Source organism: Ammospiza caudacuta, chromosome 2, assembly GCF_027887145.1.
Source record: "Ammospiza caudacuta isolate bAmmCau1 chromosome 2, bAmmCau1.pri, whole genome shotgun sequence".
Classification (NCBI taxonomy): Eukaryota; Metazoa; Chordata; class Aves; order Passeriformes; family Passerellidae; genus Ammospiza; species Ammospiza caudacuta.
Window position 1 is genome coordinate 96,277,084 of NC_080594.1, and position 16,908 is coordinate 96,293,991.

A 16,908-nucleotide genomic window follows, 5' to 3' on the forward strand; every position below is an offset into this window, starting at 1 on the left:
ACAGGGTGAGCTGGAAGGTAACACAAGCCTGGGAAAAATGTGGAAAGGGACGTAACTCCAAGCTGCTTTACAGATCAGCAGCTGTCTTCAGCAAAAGACTGAAAAATGGGAGACCACAGCCAGCCTTCAGTAGCTGGAAATATTTAAGGGCAGTATAAATATGGCTCTACTGATCCATCTATAGCTGAACATTCTTACCATCCTCTTTTGCATTTTTGTTGTTTGCTTCTGGCTTTTCACATTCAAAATATCCCTCAGAATCAATGCAGACATTTTGTGAAAAAGGCTTGGTTTGAAACCTTGTCTGCACTAGTTCCTACATAAAGTTTCACTGGGGTTTTGCTAGTACAGTCCTGCTGCTAAGTATTGATGTTCTCAGCATAGGCTGGTGGGAGAACGCCAGAACAGCAGAGGCAGAAAAGACCAGAAGCATCAGCATCAGCCACAACAACAGCAGGTGGAGGCACAGAGGAGCGGGAAAGACCAGTAAGTGTGCAGGGAGAACGGAAAACCAGAAGGCTTTAGAGAAAAGATGAAAGGAGAAGGAAATGTAGAGAGCAGAAAAATTACACACCAAGCCTAAACCAGCTCGGGAGCAGCAGACTGATTTGGAGCAGGCACTTGCCCTGGGCACAGGTGCCTCAGTGGAACCTGACACAGACGTCTGAAGGGATTGGAAACAACTGCAGATGTGCACAAGTAGTGCACCTATTTAGAAGTAAAACAGGACTACTTGCCACTGTGAGCATGTTTGTCTGGCAGGGAATATCCATGCAAGGTGATGCAGTGCATTTTGGGGCCCCTCAGTACATTTTTAGAAAACACTGAACCCCTTCAGCTGTCTTGTGTTTGGCTAGATCAAAACCTTACTCCCTACAGAAGGATCTTTTGGAATACAAGGGTCATTTCAGTGGTATGGTTTCACTGTTCAGGAAACAAAACACCACCATTATACACAGAATGTTCTAAAAAAAAAAAACCACCAACCCCAGGCCCCCATCTTTTTATGTGAGTCTTTCACCTGATCCTCTGGATTTCACAACTTTTACTTCCATGGCCTTCCTACTGCTGGTCCTGCTCCCTTCTCACTGGATGAAGGCCTGCAGTGTGATGGAGACGAAATCTGCTCACTGTAATGTTGGCCCCTAAAGCCATGATGGTGAAGGAAACAGCCTGACCAAGCTTCAGTGTCCATCCAAGGGACAGAGCACTGGGTACCTGGCACAGCACCTGGTCACAGCAAGTACATTTTGGTATGGGGTGACCATGAAGAACAAAAAGGCCTGCCCTGGAACAGCTGCAGGAATACTTGGGAAATGCTGAAACACAAAAGATCCCAATAACAAACATGGAATAATTTATATCCACAATGAAAAAAGCATTAAAAAAACTGAACAAGACCAGCTCTGTACTATTGATTTTCAGATAAATGTCTGGGTCTGGGAGTGACTGCAAGCACAAAATGAGAAGATTTGGATGGAAAGCTGAATGCTATTTTGGCTCTCCTACGACCTTGCTGGCCATACATTCTATGAAGATCCTTTATCAGAACTGTAATTTGGTTACCACTACAACAGGTTCAGGCTTCCAGCAGCAGCTTGCTGCAGCTGCTGAGGTCAAAGATGAATTTCTGGGTTTTTTGAGCTACATGAATGATCATTAAACAAGACTGCTAAAGAAGCAAACTGTCAAAGTCATTTCATTTATTTCTTAATATCACATCTGTACAATTTTCATACATACAGCAGGAAATGCACATTGGTTACACAATGGCATTTGGCTGCATTTCCAAGTATAATACAGTAAGTGCAACTCCACTTAAAATGTACATTTATACAACTTAAACAAATTAAGGATTGCTACACCACTATCTGTGACAGTATAAAGCTTCATTTATGTTATGTCTCATTACTAAACCACTTCCTGGTTAAATACAAAACATATTCAATCATTTAAAAATGGCCTTTGTGGTACCTGGCCAGCATATAAAATATTTGTTGTTTAAAATTTAACCATTAACTTTTTGTTTTAAAAAATAATCCTCTAAGCCTATTTAAACATTTGTTATTGAACTGTTATACTGACACTTTGTAGCAGGAACCAAATTTTACCCTCTTTTTGTTTGTTCTTGCTTATCACCAAAAGAAGTTACTTTTGCAATGTATTGCAGCTTTATTCAGATACAGCCAGGTGGTTAAACTATTTATCAATTTTACTCAAAAGGTAAATAACATTTTTCATTAAGGAAAACAAAATTACATTTCAAGAGATATTTGTCAAAATTTTAATGGGTAGAGTGCTACCAGCACTAAAAAAAAAAAAGAAAATAAAAAGAAAAAAAAAAAGAAAAGAAATAAAGAAAATTATTAATTTATCTTTTAAGAAACACCCGAATATTCTTATAATTTTACTTTTGGAATACATTGGTCCACAGACCACATTCTTGTTACAGCTTACCAAATGAAACCCAAAATTTCTTATTGCCGTCCCTGTAACAGGAATGGTTCAGTTTTACACCTCCTTTAAAAATATACATTTTACAATCCTTTCACCTCAACAAAGGTGACACTGACAATAAATACACTGGTTTGGTGGGTTTTTTCCTTCACTATGAAAAGTCCACAAACTACCTGTTGTATGCCCTTTCTTTTTTAGATTTCTCCAACGCCTTGTCCATAGTTTTCTCGTTTTCTCCTCTACATTTGGGGCAGTACCATTTGCCCTTTGGTTTATGGTTGAGTCCCACACAAGAAAAGTGAAACCATTCAATGGGGCACTCATCATTATCACATCCTATCATTTCTCCATAGGAGACCTGGTTGCACAAGCAGTATGTTGGCTCATTAGGGTCAATAGGAAGGTCAGGAGGAGAAGCTTCCCGCTCTGCTTTAGCCTTGGATCGTTTCTTCTTCTTGGATGTTTTTGCTTTCTTCTCCTTTGGTGTTCCTGAGGTGATGTCATCGTGATCATGATTATTTGAGGCATTTTCTCGATTCTCATTATTCCGCTGCCTCCTCGATCTCTTGTTGTTGGGCTTTTCAGCCTGTGCGATTGTCTCATTCTTCGACTTATCCTGGCTGCCTTTCCCGCTGTTTCCAGTGGTGTCATTAGTCTCTTGGCAAGTCTCAAACAGCTCCACGTGGCTGTCCACTTGCCTTGTTCTGTTCTCAACCAGCTCCACCATCTGACTGACAATTTGGATCTTCTCGTCCCCCAGTTCCTGACTCCGAATCAAGGCTCTCTGTATGCAGTGTAACATTCTTCTCTTCTGCACAGCATCTGTCTCCCGCTTAAATTTTTCATAGTAATCATCCAGGTCCTTCAGAATCTCTGCAAAGAAGAAATAAAAACTATAAATATTTTTGACGGGGAAAATGGCAAAACAAAACCTCCTGGTTTTCCTTCCATACAGCAACAACTTCTTGTAACACGCAGCTCTGATCAAAGACAGATGCCCTGAAGCTTGTACCTGACAGCAGCTCATGACTCCACTGGACTGCTTTTGTTCTAGGTGGTCCCACAGGAATGGAATGCAAAGGCTGATTTAGGAGAAAAAAAAGTGACTAAATATATTTTTATGTATGTTGATAATGCTTCCCTTTAAACTTTTCAGTGATTAAAAAGAATTAACTAAACCAATACACATACCGTCAAAAGCTCCAAGGTTAACTGCAAAATTAGAGGGGAAATCATTGGACATTTTCTGTACAACAACATTAACATTTTCAGTGAATGACAGAGCAGGAGAAAGAGAGTGGGACAGAAAGAAAGCACAAACCACCCTAGAAGCACACTGCTGGGTTACTTGACAGGAGATACAGAAACACCAAATACATGGCCTAGACCCAAAGCTATTTCATCCAATACTGTTGAGCTATTTCTGCTGAAAATATGAGGCTGTGTAAATCCCTGGACTGCAAAACTAGGATTACAATATCCAGGAGGTTTAGATTATTTCCCACCTACACTTTCTGTAAAATACATGTTGCTATTCTTTAAAACACAAAAATATTATCTTCATTAAATACTTACTGCAGAGCAGGAAGTTAAAAGATAACATTAAAGATGATAGGCAACAACAGGGAGCTAGAGCTTCTGCTTTAAAATATGTTACATCCTGAATTGCACCTCAAGGATTGTTCTAAGTTTATAAAAAACAACAATGCACAAAGTATCTAAAGTTTCAAGAATGGCCATGGAAACGTCTTTGTAAGATGTTTTTGAGTTTCATTATGATACCCAAATAAACTACAGCATACACGACACTCAGCACTCCATATTAAGTCCTCAAAAACACATTGAATGTTTTTCCTGCATCTCCTTTCTTCTCTGAATTTTCCCTTTCTCACAGGTTAGAACAGACTGTCTTAGAGAAGCAAAATATATTAAATATATTTATATAAAATCTGACTTCAATTCATCTAACAGAAACTAGGATCTCTCATATATGCCAATGGCATTATCAAAACTTTTATAAACTTACATTTTTTTATTATTTATTTATTCATAGGAACATGTGACACATATGCAAACCAAGAGTTATCCTGTGGTTTAGGTTTTGACTTTCCTTGGCAGAGTTTTTAAACATACACAATTTCCAGTGAAGACATGGAAATATTACACAAGCTTTATTCAGATTTTAGAGCTGCAGCTTGTGCTTCACACATCGGTTAAGCACGACCTGTCAGCTGGTTCTGCAATATAACCTATCTGACAAATCAGCATTCCTATATGTTATTCATCGTTTTAAGCAACCGGTGGGTTTTTTTTAACCTACAAAAAAAAGCCCAAAACAAAACAACAATAAAAAAATACCAAAAATGGTATGCCCAAGATGCCACCAAAAGATCCTTCAAACACACAGCGGATTCTACGTTCAAGAAGGCTGAAAAAGCAGAGTTAATGTTTTTCAGTGGCTGAAATACAGAAGTTTTATGCTTTAAGTTTTGGCACTTGACTGATGTCATCAGTTTAACCCATCTCAATCTGGTGGGTGGGCATGTCCTACGAAGAACGGTCTGTCTGAACAGCACAAAACCATTACCGACGGAAGTTCGGCGTCGGGAAAACTTCGGTTCCAGCACTGCCCGCTGCCATTCCCGCCCGGCTGCGGGCTGGGATCCCGGCCCGGGTGTGTTTGGCATGTGCGACACGGAGCGGGAGCTGCGCAAAGCCGCGGGCGCTCAGCCCGGGCGCCGGGAGCGCAGCGCCGCTCGCTCGGTGCTGAGGGAGCCACCGGGGCCGTGCTGCGGCTCGGGCTGCCTGCAGCCGCTCGCTCGGTGCTGAGGGAGCCACCGGGGCCGTGCTGCGGCTCGGGCTGCCTGCAGCCGCTCGCTCGGTGCTGAGGGAGCCACCGGGGCCGTGCTGCGGCTCGGGCTGCCTGCAGCCGCTCGCTCGGTGCTGAGGGAGCCACCGGGGCCGTGCTGCGGCTCGGGCTGCCTGCAGCCGCCGCCGCGGGAACCTCGGCTCACGGCGATCCCAGGAACCCGCGCTGCCGCGCCGTGCTGCAGCAGCGGGAGCGGAGCGCTGCGCTCTGAGGCACTGGCGAACGCGCGCTCCCGGCATCACAGACACCACTCCGGCGGAGGGAAGCCGTGCCGCCGGAGCTTCACTCCCAGCGCAGCTCCGCGGCCTCACGGGGGCTCAAACGCCGCGGAACGACGGCGAGCGGGACACGGGCGAGAGCCCGGCCTCCTCCCCGCCCCTCTGCGGCGCCCGGGGCCGACCCAGAGGTGACGGAGCCGCCATTGTTCTCGAGCAGGAAACCGGGACGACCCCGCGGAACCCGCGGCGGTCCCGGCGACGCGGGGGGGGCGGGGCGGCTCCGCCCCCGCCGTCCCGAGCGGGGCCGAACGGACTCTCCCGGGGCAACAAACGAGTGATTGACAGGGAGCAGCGGCCAATCACGGCGGGCGGGAGCGAGCTGGCGCCCGCCCCCTCCGGCCAGTCACGAGCGAGGTGCGGCTGGAGCAGAAGCGCCCCCCCCACCCGGACACGTCAGTCACTCTCCGGACGGCCAAGGCTGCCCCGCCCCCTTGCTGCGAACCCGGCCAATCAGAGCGCGCCGGCCGAGGCCGGCCGAGATATTCAAATCAGCCCCACGGAAAAGTTGCTTCTCGAAACGTCACGACGAGGCGGGGCCGCGAGACGGGTCGGCCCGGCCCCGGAGCCAATCCGCGCGGGGAGGCGGGGCACGGCCGGCCCGTGGGGACGCCCCCGCCCTATCAGCACCCCCGACGGGCGTGGCGAACCGCGATATGCTAACGAGGTCTGTCTATAAAAAGAGCGCGGACGCCCCTTCCTAGCACAGCGCGGAGGTGCCCGCTGGACGTGGCTTCGTGGGGCGCGATGCCCGCCTTGTCCTTTTCTTCCCTTCTTACCCCCGAAAGCCCCCGCGGGCTCCTGAAGAAGTTTCCCCCGGACCCTTCCCCCGGGAGCTGACGGGCTCCCATGGTGAGCTGCCCTAGGAGCGGCTGAGGCAACGGCAGGCAGGGCTCGCTGCCCGCCGCCCCTAAGGCCACATGCATGGGGGCGCGGGCAAGGAGAGGGGGTCCCCCCCTCCCGGCACCCCGGCTGTCACCGCTACCTGCGGCACAGAATAAAGCGCCCTCCCCCCTCCCCCTGCTTCCGAGCGGACGCCAGCTACCAAGTGACAAAGCTGCCCCGAGTCCCGCAAACCGGCCTCCCCTTCCTTCCCTCCGCCCGTGGGGACGGGGACGGCGTGCCCCGAGCGCGGGGAGGGAGGGGGGCGCTTCAGCCCGGCCGTAAGCGCGACCGTGTGTGCCGTCCCCCCCGACTCACACCGCACACGCCGGTCCTGCCCCCTCGGCCCCCCCGCCCAACGGAGCGGGGCTGTTTCACCGGGTGAAACGAAACCCACCGAGAAGGGAGCGAAGAAAGCACACCCTGCCCCCCACTCTCGCCTAACCCCCCTCTCCTCTTCTCCCTCCCTCCTTCCCTCCCTCCTTCACTAGCTGCCTCTCTCCCCTACTACAGCCATAATGAATACTGTACATTCCTAAATGTTGTGCTGTAATCTCTTCCCCCTCTATCCACCCAGCACTTTCTTCCGTACCCCCAAACCCTTCCACCTCAGCCCCACGGCCAGGGACGGCCCCCCTTTGTGCACCGCACACCCCACTTCCCTGCCCCCGCCTTCTTGGCCAGCAATTTACACAGAAAAACAGAGTCCTTGCTAAATAAGAAAAGCCGGAGACCTTTTGTTCCGCCCCATGACAAGAGCTAACGCTGCAGATCAGTCCCTCTCTCTCCTCGGATCTTTCCTCCCGGCTTTCTTCCTCCTTTTACCTCTCAAAAATAAAGCTACCATCCCTGTGGGGTGCAGAGGGGCAAACGGAGCCGAGGCTCAGCTCTAAAGAAAAGAAAGGGAAAGACACCCTTCCCCCCTGAGCCCCAAACCACACACACGGACACACAGATATATAGAAAACACTTACCTTGATATTTGGCGTCAATTTCCCTCATCAAGGAGACATTTCTCTGCAGATCGAAGGGCATAGACTCGATGGAGTCCAGATAATCCTCCACATAGTTCACTAGGTGAAGCTGGTCTCCGTTTGCAGGACTCAACATTTTCATCCGGCAAAGAAACAAAAATCCTTCCCCACACCTCTCCGTGTGAGAGCAAGTGCTGCTCCCTTCAAAGACGGTAACCCCGATGAAGGTCTCACTCCCTGCCCACCTCTCTCGGTAGCTCCCCCCCAAAAAACCGAGGGAAGCTACATCTGACTCCTCTTGTGTGAAAAAGAGGGAGAGACACACACACACCCTCCGCTAGTCCCCTACAGCCAGCAGCAGCTGATTGAATGGCTGTCGTTGTGGGTAATTCACGAAGGAGGTGGTAAGAACAATCAGAGGGATTTGTGTGTGTGCGTGTGTGTGTGTGTGTGGGGAGGGGAGGGGGAGAGGAGGAGGAGAAAGGAGGGGGGCTTAAACCAGCTCCTCCGAAACAATCTGGAAACAAAATGTGCTCTGCAAAGTGTCTGTCAGAGGCAGCGGCAGCCCCTCTGCCTGCGCCAGCGCCGCTCTGCTTCTCCTCTGCTCCCCCCTTCCCCGCTCTCCTCCTCACCACCGCCGCCGCCGCCGCTCCCCGGCGATATCAACGCAGCCTCCTCGCTCCCATACGCCGCGCTAGATCCAACGTGGAAAACCCAAATACCAGTTTCAAACACTTGGGAAACATTCGGCCCCGCCAGCCAAGGCGCATGCGCTCTCTCCCAGCGCTGTGTACACACACACACACACACACACACTCTCTCTCTCTCACACACTCACCGCACACACTCAATCCCTTCCCCCGCCCGGAACCTCCGCATATCCATCGGCCCGCCTCCCTTACTCACGTTTGGGGAGGGAGGGAAGGCGGCGGGGATGCGGGCCGAGCCAGGGGGCGGGCGGCGCAGGGCCGGCGTGGGCGTGGGGTGAAGGAAGCCCCGGGGAAGGCGGAGGCTCCGGTGAAGTTGTGCGGAGGCTGCGAGGCGAGCGGCCCGCGGGGAGGCTGGGGGGGATCGCGGGGGCAAGTGAATGATTTTGCGCTAGGGTACCGAGACTTTGGAGGAGTCTCGCCTCCTGCCAGCTCGCCCCGGGATGGAGCGGCTCCGAAGCCCTTCCTAGGAGAGGGGAACACTGAGAACCATGCGACTCCACCCGGCGCTGCGGGCAGGGCTGTGCCCGGCGCGGCGCCGGACGCCGAGGGGAACCGGGGAGCGTTCCGTCCCTCCCTCCTCAGCGGGCACCCGCATCCATCACCCCGCGGCGCCTGACAGCCGCCCCAGCCAATCAGCGCGCCCCTTGCGTCCCGCCCCGCGGCCCCCTCGGCCAATCCCCGCTGTGACACCGCTGCCCGGGATACCGCGCGCCGCGGCAGAGGGGGCGGTAACGCCCGAGGGGAGGGGGCGGGCCTGCGCACGCGCGATTCCTCTGGCGACGGGGAGAAAATGGAGCCGTTAGGGACGCAGCGCGACTACGTTTCCCAGTGGTCTCCGGGCGGTTGCGCATGCGCGAGGCAAGGCTAGCTGAAAGGCGGGAGGGGAGGAAAAGGGAAGGAGGGAGGGTGCCCGAGCCAGCCAGCGAACGAGCTTGCTGTGGCTGCCTTGTCCCGTGCAGTGGCGAGGGAAGCGTCACCGGGGGACGCCGCCGGGGCTGCGTTGTACAAGAGGCCGGCGGCGGAACGCTCCCACCCCGCATGGTTGCTGGTGGAGAGGGCTTACTGTCGGCAGAAGGGGAGGAGCAGAAGGGGAGCTCGAGTATAGCCCTGTGTTCCCCGCCAGTGTCCCGGCGGTCCAGCGGAGGAGTCGCGCTGTCGGTCAGCGTTGCCTTTGCGTCCTGGAGTCGCTGCCATGTCCCGGAGGCTTCAGGCACCCGGCTCTGCCGGGATCGGGGAACGAGGAGCGGGGAAGGCGGGGCTGGAAAGATCTACCCCAGCTCTGCTGAAGCAAAACAACGTGCGCTTTATGCCTCTTGTTGTTTTAGCAGACGTCACCGGCAATCCCCTAATTTAGGGGAGACTGAGTCATCGCTTGTGAGCGCCCGGACTCGCTGGTGCAGTCGCTGCTCGGTGAGGCCCCGGCGATTTGCTCGCTGCGGGAGCGGCGGCCTGCCCGGGCACCTCAGCCCAGTCCGAGCCCTGTGCAATGGCTCTGCTGCTGCCCGCAGCTTGGTGTGTGAACCCAGAGCTGGGGCTCGCAGGGAAGAACAGGCACCTGTTTAGCAATACCTCCAGTATCCTCCCTCCCACCCCCCAGTGGGAGACATGCACCCAAATGCTTTCTGAGGAGTGGAGACGGTACCACAGACCAAACTTTGTGAACTGATACCGACCCGCTGTTACGGGCAGATGTCAGAGGGAGCTTCCTTGTTTTCTGAAGATCCCTGTAAGTTCTCCCGTTATTTTCTTCCTCTCAATTTCTGTTTCCAGGAGCTGCTGTAAAAAAATGAGTTGCTGAAGTAAATAAAAGCCACATACACAAGGTCTCAGGTTTTTAACTTAGAAGCACTATGGCACGTAGGCATTGCTCCAAGCCAGTGTTTCTGGACCTGTGTGCTTTGGTTTGCGTGGCATAGAGAGGGAGTTGTCTAATGGCTGCACTAGCCTGGGAATAGGTTTTCTATTCCAATTCTAGACTGTTGGCACCTATCTGGTAGTTAAAGCCTTCTTGCCTTCAAGAAGGTGAGCCACTGTCAGCGATTAAAGGTAGTTAACAGTCCCCTGCGTAGTGTAAGAATCCAGGCCAATAATTATGACTCAGTAGAGGCAAGACATCTGAAAAGAATACAGATGAGTCCTAAAAAGAGTCATTCTTGCAAAAAAGGTAATCATCATTCTAGACACACACAAGTAATTACATGTATGAATAAAAAATTATTTTGTAAAAGTACCTTTTAATTTGCTAAACAGGAACTTTTGTCCCTCCTCTTAATAGACAAAAAAATAGGAAGGGAAATGCTGAGGTGTAATGGTAGCCTGCTAAGTTGCAGCAATACTATCTTTCAACAAAAGTATTGATAGTTTGGATGTGCTGAGTTGAAAGAGATTGGTGTCATCAGGCTCTTAAAAGTGCTGTCTACTAGATCCTCCTCTGTTAATTTCTTGTATGTTACTAGAAGACTGACAGAGAAAAACCATCATGGGACTTTGCACAAGTCCTTGGACAGGAAGGGACTGAACTCCCCTGAGAATGCATTTGGTGTCCTCTTTGAAGGTCCTCTTTTACAGCTCTTAAATATGATGCTCAGTGCTTTTTATAGTGCTGTAATCAAATATATACCTGTACCCAGAAATCTCAATTCTCTGCACCCCCCTCTAAGCCCAGCAGCAGGTCAGCCATTGTTTTAGGAAGCTGGGTGAGGGGGAGGGAAGGATGAAATCAGGTGTATGAGTACCTCTCTAGAGGGGGAAGTGTTAGAAGGTATGGAGCTGATGCCCACTGCCCGTTGCTGCTTTTCCTTCTTCTCTGTTTTTTTCTTACTTTGGCCTCTTGCCTCTGAACTACATTAGGTGAGAGATGGGAGATTTTGAGTAGAGTTTCAGATGTTCTTTTCATATTAGGGGCCCATTTCTTACCATGGAGAAGGATTTGCAAGTAGAAGTGAATGTCATGTATCAAAGAAGGAAGAGACTCCTGGGCTTAATTTTCTTCCTATTTCTTATATTTGTCTAGAGGATAAAAGTATGTATCTCTCCTCCTTTGGCTCCCAAGCCCCTTTGCTCTGTTTATGAGAAATTTTTCCTATTTAGAACCAAATCTGAGGTTTACAGAAGTTTCTTGAAGCTGTTGCCTTACTACAGATCTAAACTCACAGCAATTAGAATCAAGGGAACTTAGTACCAGATCAACAACTTGCACAACTACTGTGTCATACACATACCATGTGTGTATATACAAAATATACTTGATATAATATAATTTTTTTATAGTTGTTCCAGTCATGGTTATCCCAGCTAATCAGCACAAAGTTCAGAATACTTGATATGATAAACATAAAATCCCAAACTTCCAAACGTTCCACAAATGCACGTACTGCAAAGCTGGTACAAGGAATTCTGGCTGCCTCCTCTCTCCTTCTCTGCCTTAGCTGAATACTGCTGTATGAAGTACTGTGTAATCATTACAGCTGTGTTTCTGTTTATTAGAAAAGATAGTGTCTTCTGATCATTTGTCACTATACTTTATAGTACAGATGAATCAGATGGGTTTATTCCTGCTAATGAATTGCTGTTTCCGCACCATTTAATAGCTTAATCCCTCTTCTATAGTTACATATGCTTGGAGGGTTTTTTCCTTGCTTGTTTGTCTGTTTATTCTTTATGAAGCTAAATTCATGCTTACGTGGATGATGGTAGTAGAATTTTACAAGCCTATTTATTTTGCTTTTGTTGTGAGTTTTGAAACAAAAGTACAAACAATTAACATGCAAGATGAGCAGAGCTGAGGTTTGCAAGTATGAAGACTGGCAGAGCCATGGCTCACCCTCTCATGCAATCCACATTGGCAGTGCCCTGGATAGTATATACTGTTTACAGATATTTAGGCCAGAAATACCTGTTCATGCCACCAAATAATGTTGGATGAATACATTCTAAAATCTGGAAAACAAATCTAGTTGTTTGTCCTTCTGCTGCTTCCCAGTAAAGGCTCAAGAACTTAATGAACTTTCCAAATGCCCACCTAACATTGGCCTGCTGTTCTAAACTTCTTCCTTTTTAATCAGATATTTCACATCTCCTCCTCTGCTTGCCCCAAGGCAGTTGCACTCACTACCTCTTCTCACACCTGTTTCCTGGCTACTGCCTCCTTTTTCTTGCACTTGCTGCACTTCTAAAGCATAGTGAGCTTAAACAGCATTACACTGACATTAAAGGTCAGCAAAAAAATTTGACTGGAACAAGTAAATGTGCATTGCAGTAGAAGGCCAAAGCAAATACATCTGAGTTGTCTCAGATGTCAATGGAATGAACACAGATCAAGGGCAACATATTCCATGGGATTCACATTCCTTTAGTGAATTCAAGAGAGATATACCTCAGCAGTTGGAAACTACTGACAAAGAACCAATCTAAACCCTCACTGAATTCTTACCAACCCTCAGACTTGTGGTCAGCTGTGGTGCAGGACCCAAACACTTGCAATGAAAAACAGGCAATGTATGTCAGAGCAGTTGGTGGGTAGGTTTTCTGAACCTAAGAGCTAATAGACTTCTGGTTAGAGCAAGTAAGTTTAATTGGTTATATATGTCCACCAGCAATGAATTTTCTTTTGCAGTGTTACTCCCTGTCCCCAGAACTACTCTTTTCAAATAAATTCTGAAGATGATTTCTCTGTTATAAAGCATACTCTTTACCTTGTGAATATTTGGTGGAATGGCCACTCAACATTTACAATATTTCTGAGCCAAACACTTGTAATAAGATTGAGGCAATTTTTAGTCTCCTTTAAAAAATCAAACAAGATTCTGAAACAAACCAATAACACCTAGATTTTCTAAAAATAAAAAGACTATAAAAGTTAAGTTAAAATGTGTCTGTAACTACAGATTACTGCAGAGCACCAGCAGAAATTCAGTCCACTGCAGTGGATTTAGCTCGTCTTTGCTTTTGGTTTGTAATCTGTCTTTATAACCTTTGCCCCTGTATTTTCTCAGATTTGGCCTCCTTGCCAGGTTTCTGAACTAGAATTTGATGAGAAGGGCCACGGATACTGGAAACACGCTCTTGCTAACACAGCAAATGCAACCTTTTTCCTCTGTCAACAACTCTAAGATGCTGTGGCTGAATTTTTAGAAGATAAAATACAGCACCTTTAGCAATATGGGGGAAACTGTAAAAAATTACAAAGCATATGTCTCCTAATAATACATGGAAATGGATAATTGTTTTTTAGCTTTATTCATGTATGATACAAAACATGCTCTGGGATCTTACCTCTGAGGGAAAATCTTATAGGTATTACTAGGACTGGAGGCTGGAAAATACAGAAGCCAGGTAAGCCAAAATCCCCAGAGATCCTCCCTGCTCACCACAGAAATGTTGTCAGCACTGCTGGTGGACAGCACACACAGCTGTGCTTCTAACAGACTTCCTTCTTGATCAAGGATGGAGGGGAAACATTGCCTTCTTACATACTCGGATAAAGGAACAGAAAACACAGAGATCCCTTCTAAGGTGTTCAGGAGTCACCCCTTTACCTTGGAGTTTCAGTTTTTAATTTAAAGGAAGTTTTAGCCTTGATGACTCTTAAGAAAAACATGAGAACATGAGCTGACAACATTAAATACATGTGTGTCCCCTTGAAACAAGAGTTTACCCAAAGCTCAGGCAGACCTGCTGCAGTGGGAGTGTGACTAAGAGCTGCACTGCTCTGCAGATCACATTTCCTCCTGGCTATTCTGCAAGAGCTGAAGTTACAGGACTACAGCAGGCCCAGGCCTGGCACTGATCATGTGTACCTTGGCTCCAACTGCCTGCAAACTCCAAAGGCATCTTCTATCCAGGTGGAAGCAAAGGTCTCCTGGTGGCATAAAACCTTTTGCTGCTGTTCTGCACTTGTGGTAGATGGCTTTTGTGTCCTTGCACATGTCCCAGAGCAGGAGTAAGGGTACAGGTACAGGTGGCATGAAGTGGAGGTATGCTTACAGCCACAGACCAATTGATTCTGAGAATGCTGGTATTTTTAACATGAATAATTCATGTTTTTTATCCACCAGGATTAGTTTTGCTTTCATTTGAAATTAGGTTCTTTTTGTACTTAGGTGTTTGAAGAACACTTTCCACTATTCCACTGTATTCTTTTGCATTAAATCTCAGGCATGAATGATGTTAGCTGTTTATTTCAGGCATTTAATAACTGTGGCTTTTCCCACCATCAGAAAATAACATTTTACAGCAGGACATAGAGGTTTTGGGACTAAATGCTAAAAGCCAGTCTGGCTAGCACAGACACTAAGCCTTCTGAAACCAATGGGAAAGAAAAGGCTCTTGCATTCTTCTGATCTGTTGGCAGTTTCATCCATGATAGCTAAACCTGGAATTAAGCCTAAAAAACATCCATTGTTACTTAGTATTGATTTGAACTCTGTCAAAGTGCTTAGAACCATACAGAACAAAGAAGACAACAGAGTTAATGACAAGTCTTAACTAGATGTGTGTTGAACAGCAAGACATCAAAACCAGCTCATTATGGAAGCTGAAATAATTGGCTTGTAAAGCTTCCTGAGAAACATACAAAGCAAACATTTACAAAGGTTATTGGATGGTATCCTAAATTTCATCCTAGGTAGTCTTAAATTAACAAGCTCATAAAATAGGTATCTTATTTGATCAAAATGTTAAGATTGTTAAATGACAAATTCTGTGGAAAGTACCTATTAAAAGAAAAGGGAAACATTTGCCACTGGTAGGGCTTTATATCTGATATGCTCTAAAATTGAGTAAACTGTAGACAGACATCAAGTATTATGTAAAAGCAATAATTTTAAATTATCTTATTACTTATGAGAAAAATCTATTCAAGTCATCCCTGGCACATAGAAAAGGAAACAATACAAACACTTCTGTGAGGCAGCTCACCACAGGCACACCTGCAGCATGCAGCCCAGAAAAGCTGTGAGTGTTCAGTAGTGCCTTCCTCCCAAAGACCAGCAAGGTGCCTTAGCAGGTAACACAGTGGTCTGAGGGACCCGAAAAGGCTCTCCCTGAACAGCCTGTGTAGAGGATTGTGTGGAAGACAGTCAGGAGCAGGACAGACAAGGTGAGTTCACTCACTCTCCTTGTACAAGAGCAAGGGTGGCCATAACTGGAGCTCACAGGCCTTGAGTTCAACGCATGCCAAGGGGGTGCTTCCTAAAGATGGCACTAGACCTGCAGTACTCCTTGCCAAAGCCTGGGATTGATGTGGGTTCACAGAGAATGGGGAATTAATGGTACAGCAATCTGTGAGGATGGGTACAAAAACCGGGGGGGGCGGGGAGGGTCATGAGGCACAAAAAAAAAAATAATCACAAGATATTCAGTTGAAGATGCCATCTGTTTGGAAGCTGGAAAAATATCTGGGAAGATATTCACAGAATCATAGAAAGGCTTGGATTGGAAGGGACCTTAAGGATAATCCAGTTTCAACCCCTCTGAGCAGAGACATCTGTCACTTAGACCAGGTTCCTCAGAGCCCCATCCAACCTGGCCTTGAACACTTACAGGGATCAGGCATCTACAGCTTCTCTGAGCAAACTGTTCCAAAACCTCCCTACCCTATGAGTAAAGAATTTCTTCCTAACATGTATCTAAATCTCTCCTCTCCGAGTTCAAAACGGTTCCCCCCTTGTCCTGTCACTATCTGTACAAGTAAAGAGTTGCTCTCCCCTTTTTTTGTAGGTCCTCTCTAGGTACTGGAAGGTGCTGTAAGGTCTCCCTGGAGCCTTCTCCAGGCTGAACAACCCCAACTCTCTCAGCTTGTCTTCACAGGATACCTGTTCCATCCCTCTGATCATCTTTGTGGTTATAAGCTTATGGAATTCTCACTTATTTCCTTGGTATCTGCTCATAGTCACTTTTGGAAACAAGGTGCTCATTAAAAAATACTTTTGGTACCCTTATGTCTGTTCCATTACACTGTTATTCATTCTGGTTGAGTAGCCGTGGTTCAAGGTACTGCAGCCAGTTAAGCTCCATTTCCTCGATATGCTCTGAAAGCAAGAAAAAAAAATCCCCAGTGAGGAAGCAGACCTTGACAGTCAGCCTGGCTACCTTTAGGGTACCTCACCAAGTACTCGGCAGCACTTGCTGTCATTTTTGAAAACGTCTAGGTCAGGTAACACTTTATACAAGTATGTGGGAGTCAGGGGGTGCATTAAGTGTTTTCTGAGACTCTGATTTGGGAGTTTGGGAATGTCACACCATGTTTATTTCCAGGAACTAACAGGCTGCCAGCCGTTCTCTGACCTGAAAGGCAATGCAAAAAGAGATTCATTCCCTGAAGTGACCGAATTGACTCGACACAGTGGAGACCATTATGGTGAATTAGTCACACATTACAAACATCTCCCTTAAAAACCTCGTTAGGAAGAAGCCGCGCTGGGGTTGTGCCGAAGCACAAGGCTGGGTACGCGCCGTGCCAGCGGGACCCAGCCGGCCCAAGCCCCGCAGCGCAGGCTCAGCATGGCAGGGCTCGGCAGACCGCGCCGGGAGCGGGGCAGAAGCGGACCGGGAGGGGCGCGGAGCGGGGCGGGAGCGACGCTGCCCCCCCGGCCCGGCGGGAGGCCGTGGCGCCCGGCCCCGCCCGCAGGCCCCGCCCCTTCCTGCGCCCCGGCGGCCCCGGCCACGCTCCGCCGCGGGTTCCGCACGGCTGTGGCGGCGGGTTGTGCCCTCCCCGCCCGCGGCCGGGCAGCCTGCGGGCC

General features: G+C 48.3%; 1 protein-coding gene across 2 annotated transcripts; it reads right to left on the minus strand.

Moving 5' to 3' along the window:
* Positions 1-1,723: 1,723 nt before the first annotated feature.
* On the minus strand, positions 1,724-8,142 carry ING1 (inhibitor of growth family member 1). Of its 2 annotated transcripts, XM_058825003.1 has the most exons (4): positions 8,090-8,142; positions 7,458-7,658; positions 2,631-3,330; positions 1,724-2,308 (listed from the first exon to the last, which is right to left on the minus strand). In XM_058825003.1, the coding sequence occupies exons 2-4, from the start codon at positions 7,597-7,599 to the stop codon at positions 2,263-2,265; spliced, it is 888 nt and encodes a 295-aa protein (XP_058680986.1). In that variant the 5' UTR covers positions 7,600-7,658; positions 8,090-8,142; the 3' UTR covers positions 1,724-2,262. The 2 variants fall into 2 exon arrangements, with proteins under 2 accessions (XP_058680986.1, XP_058680987.1); XM_058825004.1 differs by lacking the exon at positions 8,090-8,142 and adding an exon at positions 3,470-3,539 and having other exon boundaries at positions 1,724-3,330; positions 7,458-7,493.
* Positions 8,143-16,908: the final 8,766 nt, after the last annotated feature.

Bases quoted from the DNA above. Each gene is read 5' to 3' on its own strand.
- ING1 (XM_058825003.1), bottom strand. From the start codon at position 7,599: ATGAAAATGTTGAGTCCTGCAAACGGAGACCAGCTTCACCTAGTGAAC. The intron at 3,331-7,457 runs GTAAGTGTTTTC...TCTTCTTTGCAG, and splicing joins AATTGACGCCAAATATCAAG to AGATTCTGAAGGACCTGGAT. The intron at 2,309-2,630 runs GTAGTTTGTGGA...TTTTTTTTTTAG, and splicing joins AAAGAAAGGGCATACAACAG to TGCTGGTAGCACTCTACCCA.